We start from the raw sequence: 12915 nt of genomic DNA, 5'->3' as shown, positions 1-12915 counted from the left end.
TTTCTCCGAGAGGTGGGTAGACTGTGAGATTATCAACCATTTAGCATAGTTAGCTTAGCTACGGACTACTGTTTGCCTTTTTTTCACAAGCATTTAATGAATTAAAGAAAAAAATTACCAACATATTCATATATTTAACCTGTCCCTTGTATCTTTTACCACTTAACAACAGATGAGCCAGTCAGCAGCTCTAACCCATGTCCCTCCTGACCTGTCCTCTCCTAAGTGAAATTAAAGCTGCTGCATGTCACTTTTATATAAATGTTTTTTTCACATATTTGTTAAAACTGCCATTATGTTGTGACAGTATGGAATGAGAGATAATCTGTGAAAAATCTATTTGCTCTGCCTTCTCCTAGTGCTAGAAACAACCAGTCACTGGCAGGAGAGTTTTAGCGCTGTCAATCACAATCTCATTTGGCTGCTCATCCTCCCTGCCCCTGGTTCTGTGCTATGCTGCAGCTAGCATAGCCTGTTGTGAATGCTCAGTCTAGTTAGCACAGCTACCACTGACAGTAGATAAACAGTTTCCTGTAATGATATGTCGTTTCTCCACCATTAGCACATTTAGCAGTGAGTGAATGAGATTGATTGACAGCGCTAAGACCCTCCTATTTGTTCTGATTGGTTGTTTTTGGTCAGAACGGTGCATTACTTTAGCCAGTAATAGTTCAGGGAGGAGGTGGAGGAGATTGATAGTTTTCACAGATTATCTGACATGATGACAGCTTTAACAAATATGGAGAAAACATGTTTTTTTTTATTAAAGTTATACCGTATACTGCAGCTTGAATAAAATGCAACTACATAGTTGTCCGTTGTTGTCTGGATTGCTTCATCTATATTTTGCAAGTTGCTTTTGACTGTTGCTAGTGGGGAGAGATATTTCAGTAATCTAAAACTAATAGAAAAAATTTAAGCAACCTACTCGCAAACTGTATGCGGACTGTTAGATGTAAAATTCATGAGCAGTAAATATTGTGCTAGTTATCAGTATTGAACCAAAGAAAGCAAGGCAGCTGCAAGTCTTTAAAATTGTGACGCTTTTTATGGGTCAAATAGACTCAAAAAATTGTAACAGCAGCTGAGCAGGGGGGGTGGGGGGGGGTCCAAGATTCCTGGCTTATATGTATATATATATATATATATATATATATATATATATATATATATATATATATATAAACAGTTCATATCAGTTTAGGATGTTGCTAGCCATACCAGTTGCCATAGTGACTGGACAGCACGCTTTTCCTCATTGTCAAGGCTATATACTTCAGCATACCAACACACTCTCAGGCATAACTCTACTAATATCCACACTTACACAGCTGATGGTGCTCATGGAGAACATTTGAGTGTGTATACATGTATATATACACACCCCCACCCCCACGCACACACACCCCCACACACGCACACTCAAAGACATGCCAATGGATTCTGAACCAACAGGTGGCCAAACAGTAGCTGACTGTAAATGCAGTTAACACCATCAGTAATATCTGGCGCGGCGCACGCAGGTACTTACTGCCAAAGCTCAATCAACAAATGAACAGTAAACACATCTGACAACATGGCACATTTCCTCCTCTTCCTCCTCATTTTTCTCACACTCCATATTAATTCGCTTGGACTGGATTCAATGAAAAACCTGATTCACGTCATAAATAAAGTACTCAATTCCCCACCGTATAGGAGAAAGACATGTAAAGAACTTAAGGAGGTTATAGGGGTACTGGAGAGAGGGTCTGCATTCTTACCTCATCCCATTTAATGAAGTTGCTTCCGTTCCTCAGGGTTTGTGAGACGCAGGGAGGCTGGAGTTTCAGTGCGTGGACCCCCGGCTGAGCACTCGCCATGGCTTCAGGCACACATTCAAACACACGCTCGCGCGCTGGAGATGCTCAGAGTCACACGCCAGAATGATACGTCTAAACCATCTCCGAGGCGAAACTCTTCAGAAGTCACAAGCTCTGCTGCTACAGCCGCATCCCGCCGTCCTCCCGCTTCTTCTCCGCTCACTCCTTTTTCTTTTCTTATTTCCGTCCCTTTTTTCTCTCTCTCTTAGCTCTGCCTCTCCTCCTTCCTCACACCTCTCTCTTTCTTCTGTCTCCCTCCCTCTCCGGGCTCGTCGTCTCCCCCTCTCCCCTCTGTTGGTGCTGCATCTCGCGGAGAGACAGACTGAAACAGATGCCTTCGTGGGAGACAGGATGTGCGCGCGGGTAGAGAGCGTGTGCGCGTCCTGCCTCCACAAATTGACTCATCTGCGACATGCGCACAATGGCAGCTTCCCACAGATGGGGACGGGGGGAGGGATGAGAGAAAGGTAGAAGATAGTGAGTGAAAAGGAAAAGAAAAAAGATTAAAGAGAGGAGAGAAAAAAATAAGACACTGAAGACAAGTCGGAGTCACGTGAGGCCAGGGTAGAAGACGCCATACAGTACGGTTCCTCAAGTGTGCAGACATGCACCATCCCAATCATATGTGCTTTGTTTACCACAGGCTTTAATCCGGTTCTAAAACAGCTTCCTTTCCTCTGGGAAGGCTGTCCATCATATTCTGACACAGCGCTTCAGGGATTTCTTCCTAGTGAACATTAATGGCCCTTGTCACAGATGACAGTGTAAAAAAACAATGTCACACAGAGTCAGTAAAGATTCGGCTGAGGCCAGGTTTTAGTTCTGACAGGGACGACTAAAGAGTTTTGTTTGTTTTGGGTTTTTTTTTTTTTTTTGTATCTTAAAGAAGAACGGGTTCTATTTCACAGTAAACTTGATAAATGTTTTAGGTCAAGCAAATAAAGCAGACTGTTTTGAAATTCACAGTAAACGAACCTGCCCCTATCAGAATTATCTGCCCTGCTTAGGGTGTTTGAACACCTGATAGTCCAATGGAACTTGGTTTGATTGGTAATCAAAATCGGAACATTTCTTACATTTTCAGCCGATTCAGCCGGTTCGGTTTCACACAGCAACAAGAGTGCACTCTTTGAAAACCTTGTTCACCTCCTCACCTGTGGAGGTGCTGCACCAAGAACTAGTGAAGGAAACGACATGAAAACACCTGAAGAAGACACTGGACTAAACTTCCTTCTTCACAAAAAGTAAATAAAAATGGAGAGTGGTGCCAGATTTTCGAGATTGTTGCATTTCTATTTGGTCTTTGGCAAAAGTGCAGGAGTCATTTCTCTTGCCAACGCTAATCATGTGTTTGTTTTGGTTATATTTACCCAGAATGCCCTGCTCTATAGTCTACTTTCTGCTTTTGGAGCAGTCTCACCGATGCTGAAAAAAATGCAATTTTATAAATTTTGCAAATTTCTTACTCAATGATGTTTCCATTAAGTAAGAAACACAATAAGAATCCAATTTAAATAAGTTTGTTCAGGTGATAAGGAATTAAAAAGACTGTGTCATCATTGTCCTACTAGTTCCACTGTCTTCTTAGTCTTTCTAGCAAATAGTAACATCCGGCTGTTGATCCGAAAAACCAACCCATCCAAAACTTTTCATCTAAAAATGTGATTTTTTTTTCAAAATTGGCGCATTTCCGTAGGGTAAACAAATTATTGCAATTCCAATTTCCGCAGTTTTAGTCAATGAAAACCCAGCTAGCTATCTGCATCCAAAGTCTACGTCTGGGTTGCGGAATTGTGACGTGTATAAATGTGGCACAAATCGGATTTTCTGAGGGGGGTTAGGGGTGAAAAAAAAAAATCTGAATTGGGTCAATCAAACTGTCATGAAGAAGTCCGATATATGTGTTGCATGTTGGCAACTAAAATTGGATTTGGGTCAAATTTGCCAGCAGTGTGAACGTAGGCTAACTACTGAATCACAAACACGCTAGCTAAGGTTCTTTCATGACCTCCTGGTTGAAATGTCAGTTGCATTAATAATTATTTTAGGTCAGCCACTCCTGAAAGATTTCACTGTTACATGTCTTCTTAACTGGATAACGGCTGTCTGTCTGTCTGGTGGTATACTTCAAATAAATAAGTACAAAAATTCTGCACAGTTATCTAAAAACTGGGACAAATAAAGTAAAACGGGGAGGTGTGGCGCAGTGACAAGTCGGATAAATGCATGGCCATTGTGAAGCATGAGTAACGGTTAGGCACGACAGCTGAATAAGGACATCTAAGGACACGACCTTGTCTGTAACATCAGCTCCTGCGTGTTGTGTTTAATAATTAGCGGTTGGCTCACACCCAGTTAGACTTTCTTTTCACCATCTGCAGTCTTTCAAAGCAGTTAGACAAATTCTTATTGAAATGACTATTAGTTACACAAGCAACGTTAGTGGCAGAATGAAAATGCTTACTGATGCACTAAAATATCCAAGGGGTGCAATAAAAAGGATCAATCATATATTATGAAAGTTTAGTTGTTAATTGCTCGCAGAGATACTGTTATTAACAAAAACTGGAGAACGGGAGGAAATTGAAAGTTTTTAATAGAAAAAAGCTGAATATTTTTTATCCAGTGTTCAGTATTTAAAATCTGACCTAAAAACTGCCTGGTTTTTTTGTGGGCAAAAATACACTTTTTTAAAAACATTTTAATTTGGTGATGAGGGAATAAAATATATTCTATTGCAGCTATTTTACAGAGAAAACAATAAATAACTGGCTCTACAATGCTTTGTGAAATTATTACACATTTCACATTTTGGTACATTACAACTACAAGCTACAGTGTTTTGATTTCATCATAATTTTGTGAGACGGACTAGCTTAAAATAAAGGTAACCATCAGGTGGAAGATAAAGGACTCAGGGTTTGGTTTTTAAACTTCTGCTACCATAACAAATCTGAAATGAGAGTAGCGCATTGATCCCTGCCACAAATAATTTGAAGTTGCGAAACCTCGCCCTTTGGGAGAATTCTTCTTAACACATTCTTAAGTTATCTAACCTATTTAAAAGAAAATGCAGTTTGGGTACCTGAAATGCGTTTTGTTTTTTGTGGCGTTTTCAGAGCAGCCAATCCAGGAAGACTATTCACTTTCCTAGGCGTTAATTGGTCAAACCCTGAAGAGCGAAGATAAGGAAGATCATGGATGTTACCAGCTACTGTCCTGCTAAGACAGTTTCCGCTGTGTCTATTGATGCATATTAATGTATATTCAGTGTTGAATTATTAAAACAGGTAGCTATAAGTATTTTTCATAAGCCAGCCGGATTTTACTAAAAGTGAACTCTGCATGTATGTGTGCAAATCAGTTCCTTATAAATTGTTGAAATGTTTCCCATTTTGGAAAACATGCTAATTATACTAGACTTTTTTTTCCCCAGCTGACTTAAGAATCTTCCAAGCCTCAATACTGGCATAAAGAGAATATTCCACACTATTAATCAGCCACACCTGTTTGACTTCAACATGCAGCACTCGTAAGTATTGATGAATAACTCGCAACGTAACAACCTGAAAACTTACAAAGCACATTACGCAGCGATGCTGTATGATAAACTGATGCAGAGGCCCGCTTTACCAGCCTGCTTCCACCTACACACTCACACTTGAGTGCATGAAAAGACACGTGCAGAGAAACTCGTGTTGCCATGACACTGAGAGTTTGTACCCGTTGTAGCTAATCAGCTCAGAAGACAATATTTTAACAAACATACAGAATAAACATGTTAGTTTAGATTATGCTGACTCTTCAGGACGAAAATAGTCAGAGAGAAAAACACAAATTACAAATAATCTGAATTTTTAATCTCAGCTCACAGGTATGAAGTAGGTTACTGCTTGTGGCAACATGCAGAAAATGGAGACTTAAAAGTTAAAATTAGGATTCAGGAAACCTGTGGATCTACTTGAACAGCACTAGTTCTGTGGGAAGAGTAGACAGCACAGCACAGGTGATCTGAGGACGCAAGAAAAACTAAGGACTGAGTAAAGACTTTGCTGTTTCTGCTCACATACTTACTGCCTTCCACCCAATATCCTTAAGTCATTTAAATCTGTTCCATTCAGTTTGTATATGACCTGATTTTTGTGTGCTCATATAGATTTTTTGCTATATTTTCTTCACTGAAACACTAGATTTGATGAAAGTATCATACCAAATTAAAATGCTGTTGTTTTTTTCCGTCAGAGCAGACTTTCTACAGAATTGATGTTTTTTAAGTATTGCAGCGACATATTTCACCCTTCCAACCTGCATTTTCTTATGTCTTAGATGTGCTCTACAAAAAAGAGGCACAAATAATTTCCCCAGAATAATTTAAAGACACAGAAAAATCTGCAAATACTGCAGCTGACTGGATCTAACTTTGGAATGTGTATTAAGATCTAATATAAGATTTTGAGTGTCATTTAAATGTCTGCTTTGACAGAATCCTTTAAAATCTTGATTTAATCTAATTAACATCTTGACTGTTTTATGTCCCAACATAACCTGAATGTACACATAATTAGTGGTTTCCTCTTAAACTCAAGTGGTAGATTTGTTGTTTGTAAGATGATCCTACCGCAAAACTTTTTTAACCATAAATATTGTATACATCCTGTTGGTGTATGTAAAACCTTTTTCATCCATTGCACAGTTCTATACTAACTCCTGCTTTTCTGTCACATAAAAATACCATAAAATACATGAAGGTTTGTGGATGTATTGTGACAGAATGTGAAAAAACCCAAGGTGGTGTATTCTGAGGTTTCAGTTTGTTTTTTACTCTCATGTAGACATCTGTAAACATCTTGTTTTGTTTTCTTGCTAAATATAGATTTTTTCCCCCCTTTAAAGCCTCAAATCTCATCATATCACCAGGTCTCTGAGCTGTCACATCCCATGATGGTCAAAATGGCCCAAATAAGACAGGAGTTGTTCAGTTAAAGCACATGCTATGTAGCTCGCCACACACCGAGGTGCCAGCAGGACTCGGCAAAGAAACATCTAAAATATTTCCATACACACACACACACACGCTCACACACACACTCTCACAAATCAAGACGCTCCTGCTGCCCACACACTGGCATTCACAAGAAGCAGAGGCGCACATGTGCACACAGAAACAGGCACATGCAATAACACACACCAACACTTGCACACACCCTAGCCTTTACCAGAGGATGGATCTCCGTGCTGGGAGCTTATATAAGGGGGAGTGGGAGGCTGAAAGCTATTTCAGGACCTGAAAAGACGCAAGTGTGTGTGTGTGTGTGTGTTTGTGTATGGCTATAGTACCCGTATGGATTTTTTACTGGTGCTGCTTTATGAGTATAGGCCCACTCTGAGGTCTATAAACACTCTGATTCAGCGGGGTTTCGTAAGCAGTCAAGTTTGAAGTGAAGTTTGGCTCAGAAGCTCTGGCAGCGCTGAAGGTCTACGGACCTACAATGTGTTTAGTCACACCCCGGAGCGGCCTGCACACACACACACTCACACACACATACGCACACAATTTCAATGCACAACGATCTCAGAAGTCTGCGTAGCAACTGGAAACTGCCCAAATGTTGGCCTGTTGGAGCTACAGACAGATTAAGTGCATCCAGATGGTGGGTTAGCAGCATCTTTCACAGCTCTGATAACAGCCTTTCTAAACCTTTTAATTGCAGTTGTCGTACAAAAGTCTCTTTCTTCAAGCTGAACCTGGACTGCAGAAACTGAAGTAGATGTGACTGCAAGCTGATGCGAAAGACAAAGAGCTGTGTATGTAGACTGGTGGGTCACTTTAGATCAGTGGTTCTTAACCTTTTTTGAGGTACAGAACCCATCAGCTTCATATGCACATTCACCGAACCGAACCCTTCTTTAGTGATAAATAAAATAATTTTTTTTTTCCAAATTCAAGACATAGGTATATGTTTTTCTGCTGGTGCGCAAAATGAGCCGTGCATGAACGTCATCTTTGCTCAAAGAACAAAACCATGAACTCACAGCAAGTTATAGTGTTACTTCATTCTGGCCCCCCAAAAATATTTCGGCCCCATAAAAGAATTTCAGCCCCCAAAATATTTTTTTACTATTTTACTAATTAAAAATAAATTTGGATTTTTTTCACAGAATTAAAAAATTTTTAATAACTTAATTTTTTTTATTTTAAATTTAATTTGTTTTTTGTCGTTTTGAATCCACAAAATACTTTTTTGGGGCCAGAATAAAGTATTGCACAAATGACATACCTGCAAATGAGTGAGACTCCTGCTGTTGTTTTTGGGAGACCAGTTCAGAGAGGCGTGGCTTCACCTTGGCAGGTGCATCTTCAGAGCAAAGTCTGTTCATTTTCTTCTTTTTGTGCTCCACATATTTAGTACGGATTAAAATATTAAGAAAGAAACCACGCAACGTACAACTACAACAGCTACTGATACTGCGTGCACTAAATTCCCCGCAGCCCTGATTGGCTGAGCAATGTAACATGATCCTCTGCAGCCAGTGATGGCCAAGCGGGGCGGGTCATCACGACTTTTCACAAGTGTGTCTTTACCTCCACTGCAGAGGCTCCGCCGAACCCCTGAGACCGACTCACCGAACCCCTGGGGTTCGATCGAACCCAGGTTAAGAACCACTGCTTTAGACAAAATTGGTCCTGATGAACTGTGACTTCTGCTGGAAAGGTGATGGTCTGTTCATTTGTTTTACTAAAGTTGATGTGGAGAAAGATTATTCAAAGTTTAACAGATTTTTATTTTTTTACAAATAAAAATCTGAAAATTCATTGTTTCGCAAGTCACAAGTACAGTTAATAATTATGTCAGTGAAGGTGCTTTCACTCCTGATTAGTCCAGTAGATTCTGAGCAAAACTTCAACACTGATTACATTTCCAGCTGGTGCAGTTGACTTTAATCCTACACTGTCAAACGAACCAAACGTTTTGAAAAACCTGTTCTCCTCCTCGCCTGTGGCGGCGCGGCACAGAGAACCACTGAAGGAAATAAGATGAAAACATCTGAAGAAGACACTGAGCACGACTTCCTTCTTCACAAAATGTAAGTAAAAATCGAGCGGCACCAGATTTCAGAGGTTGCAGGATTTCTCTTTCATCTTTGATAAATGACCTTGAGCCATTTCTCCTGCTAGCAACAGACTTGTGCATTTGTTTTGGTTGTAGTTACTCATAGTGCCTGACTCTGTAGTCCACTTCCTGCTTTTGAAGCCCATCACTTGTGTCCAATGTTTTTCCTTCCACAAGCTTCTCACAATAGCTCATTCCGAACTTGTGAAACTGAGTTAGGTTAGTAGGACAAATCATGCATAGAGATTTTCATATGTGCCCAAAAGTTCTCTAGGATTGAGAACATGTCTTTGTGATGGCCACGCCAACACATTGCTTTGTTCTCTTAAGCGACTTTGGAACCACTGGGTTGGATGCTTGGGATCATTGTCCATTAGGAAGACCAATCTGCTGGCAAACGTTACCTTCCTTCCTGATGTTTTTAGATGCTGCTTCAATATTTCTACATATTGTTCTTTAGTCATGATGTCATTCATTTTATGAAGTGGTAATGGGGAGAAAAAAAAGAAAAATCGAGGAAAAAAACCCTCCTAACAAACTCTCACTCTACGTTACCAAGCAGAGATCAATGATTTTCACTCAACTTACATTTTATTGATTCTTGCAAGAATGAGAAGAGAAAGCAGACACATCCGCCTGCTCTGTCTAGACGAAAGAGTCTCTACCTTTTATACCCGGGTTATCTATAAGAACTGCCACACCAAAGTATCGCAGCAGAGGACTGGGAAGTTTCAGTCTGGCTTTAGTGAACAGCATGTCTGATCTGCATTATAATCCTTTAGATAGAATGTTGACAAAGATTGAACTTTGAACCTAGGGGAGACACAAGGTCCAGCAGAGTAAAATACAGTGAGCTCACACATAAATCTTTTGAATCTTGTGAATACTTTCCCCAGGGAATACAAAAGAGTTGAGATGGTTTAATATCCCGGGGTTTTTTTCCCTTCAAATGTTGTGATGGCCATCATGGACAAACTTTAGTCTCATCATACCACAGGACACGTCTTCAGAGATGAAGTTCTTTGTCTCTGCAGGCATTTACAAACTGCAGTCTGGCTTTTTATGGGTTTTTTGAAGTAACGGCTTCCTTTTCGCTAAATGGCTGTTCAGCTCATTTCAGTACATGGCACGTTTCAGTGTGGATAATGAAGGTCTGTGGGTTTTGTTCTGGAGTCAATTTGCACATTTCAAACTAAAATCCTGTATTCCTGTATGTTAGCAACTCGCTAACCGGCTTTCGTCAGAGCCTTTGGGCTATAAAATATGTGTGAACACCAGCTATTAAAGCTTAAATGTGACAATATTGGTTTACCGCAACCTATAGCTATTTCGGGGAGGGATGGCAACTTGAAGAAAAATCGCACTAGCATATGTAGCTACTTCACTGACTCAGTTGCTTCGGATGCAGATGCAGGTTTTCTTCCGTTGGCTTTTTGTCCACACAATGAAATGAGCACACATAAATCATTTTGGGTTTTCTCGTTTTCAAAAATGAATTTAAACGAGACCAAGCACAGATCGCGCATTACTGACGAAAACCTACACGCGGTTTTGCGGATTTCCTCAGCACAAGAACTAAGACATCCGGCCAGAAAACATTGGTAAGTACGAACAAACTAAATTTAAATAAAATGAATGTAAAACCAAAACTCAGTATACTGGACTATGCATATAGTTTATTGATTTTGCTTGTTTTGTGTTTATTTACAGAACACAACACAATGAGGATGTGTGAGTTGGTAACAGGCTGAAGAGGATCAGCTTTGTGTTCAAGGACAGGCAGCATCACCTCATTGTTTGGTTCTTACGTGAAATACATGTTCGTTGTGTAATAAATAACGAAAAAGTTTTGTGAATGAAGTTGAGAGTTAATATCAAAACTTGTTTTTATTCTTTGTCTGCTTATCTTTAAAGCAGACAAAGATTAATTTTCCCAGCGAATAAAACTGAAACATCGACAAGCTAACAAGCTAAAGAGCAAAGTTTAGCTGAGCAGTTTAAAAATATTGTAATTTTTAAACTGAGCAGTAATTTTACATCCATGCAAACTCAAATGTAATATTTAAAACTTGAATACATAAAATCAGTTATTTAACAATATGAGGTGTTTAATTTATTTTTAACATTGTATTTTCATATGCTAGGGTTGCCCAAGTCTAGTTTTCCAGACCTATCACTCTGCAACTTTAGATGTGTTCCTTCTCTAACACACTTGGATCATTGACTCATTCATAGGCCTCTACAGAACTGAGTTGTTGCTAATGAGGGAAGTCAACTTTTTGTCTGGGGTTTGTTTTAGCAGGGACACATCTAAAAGTTGCAGTCTGGAGGACTGCACTTGTTCATTCCTGATTTATACCGTCAATGTGGCCCGTTGAGGGTGGCCAATATGCTGAAGTGGCCCTTGGTGAAATTGAGTTTGACACCCCTGGGCTAGAGTAACAAATCAAAAATATTATATCGATTATAATTTTTCTAATTTCTTTTTTTTAAAGAACTTTGTTTAAGAACTGATTTCCTAAAATGACATGAGAAAATGAATTGCCACATGGTGACATGACTACTTCTGTAACTTTCCCGTATTTGGCAGAGAAACCAGATGTGGCGTACCGTCACTGGTCCAGATGTGGCGGGCCTCATGTGAACCGTGCCATCACTGCCAGATCTGGCCCGAGTCTGGTTGACATCCAATTTGCCGTACCAGAGGTTTGGCAGATGTGCCAGCAGAAAGCCAGACCCGGAAGACTGGGACAGGTCGGTCTGCAATGTGGGGGGATGGTCAAATTACGCTAATTAATTTTTAGTTAGCTTCTTTGCATAATCATATTTAGCTTATAGAAAGAGCACCAAGCCCACAACTGACCAATAACATTTAAGCTTAGAACCGACATGTGCTCACCCCCCCAGACTCACACAGATCTACTACATACAAGATATTTTGACACAAAAGACATTCTTTTCTCCACAATTTTGCATTAAGAGACTAATATTTTCATTTCAGGTTGCATCATATACTAAGATGTAATATCGCGGGGGCAATTTCAGGTTAGGTGGTCCGTGATTATCTGTTAAATGGGTTAAGTGGTCCAACAATAAAACTGACTTATAGCAAGGATTGTTAGATAATAAAAAATAAAATATGTTTCTTTCTTTTACTTATAGAAAAGTCTCAAGGTATGCACAGTGCGCACAGCTGCAGGCACTACTGGTGCAGACAAATGCTGGGGGGGAAAAACACGAAAGCAAATTGAAAAGGTGACACATCCTCATTTCCAATTTCCCAAGTGTCCTATAGGGGTGATAGGAAGCACTAGAGGAGGTGTGTTTACCAAAAACTAGACAAAAAAGCTCCCTGTGGCCCAATGACTCCAGCGCCGAGCAGGGAAATAGGCTGCACTCCAGATTTAGCATTTCCAGACCGGCTTTGTAACTTAACACCTTGAAATTGGGCCTGTCTCTAAGAAACTCCTGCTCTTTCTGAAGCTCTGCCTTCAGTATGTTATCACATTGTTCCATTAACCGTTTTTTTTTTTTTTTTTTACCAGCGTTGCACTTAGCAGTAGCTCGTATAATGAGCTCAGCAAATGCGCAGTTTCATCAGGTGTTTGCTCATTTCTGCTGGCTGAGTGAGGGAGTGGCAGTGGAAGCTTGGAAACTGCAGCTCAGAGGAGGAGCATTGTCCTTGAAGGCGGAGCCAGGTCCCACTAGTTTTGCATAGCTGAGTGGTTGCTATGGAGATTAAAGTATTTTTCACATGGATCAAATAATTAAATCAGGACTACAGGTATGTTTTGGATGAGGTAATAAAATATAACATAATTTAAAGCTCTAAAAGTTGATTTTATACCATAGTGCTCCTTTAAAACAAGAAGCTGATTAAATAAAAATGTAAATTACCAATAAATACCATCACTAATTAAAGGCTGTACTATGAGTAATCT

General features: G+C 39.8%; 1 protein-coding gene and 1 long non-coding RNA gene across 2 annotated transcripts in view; one reads left to right on the top strand and one right to left on the bottom strand.

Annotated features, from left to right (window-relative positions):
* Positions 1 to 2224, bottom strand: part of LOC114138347 (1-phosphatidylinositol 4,5-bisphosphate phosphodiesterase beta-1-like) — a 38226-nt gene extending 36002 nt beyond the window's left edge. The window contains exon 1 of the mRNA XM_028007563.1: positions 1764 to 2224. Coding sequence (XP_027863364.1) covers positions 1764 to 1862 — 99 coding nt within the window. The 5' untranslated portion in view covers positions 1863 to 2224. The remainder of the gene's footprint in view (positions 1 to 1763) is intronic.
* An 8231-nt stretch (positions 2225 to 10455) lies between these two features.
* Positions 10456 to 10848, top strand: LOC114138624 (uncharacterized). The gene is made up of 2 exons (XR_003594255.1): positions 10456 to 10575; positions 10685 to 10848. It is a non-coding gene; the product is annotated as an uncharacterized LOC114138624 (long non-coding RNA).
* Positions 10849 to 12915: the final 2067 nt, after the last annotated feature.

The sequence above is a fragment of the Xiphophorus couchianus genome, chromosome 22, assembly GCF_001444195.1.
Source record: "Xiphophorus couchianus chromosome 22, X_couchianus-1.0, whole genome shotgun sequence".
NCBI classification, from domain to species: domain Eukaryota; kingdom Metazoa; phylum Chordata; class Actinopteri; order Cyprinodontiformes; family Poeciliidae; genus Xiphophorus; species Xiphophorus couchianus.
Note: the sequence above shows the minus strand (reverse complement) of the source record. Positions and strands in the feature narration are given on the sequence as shown.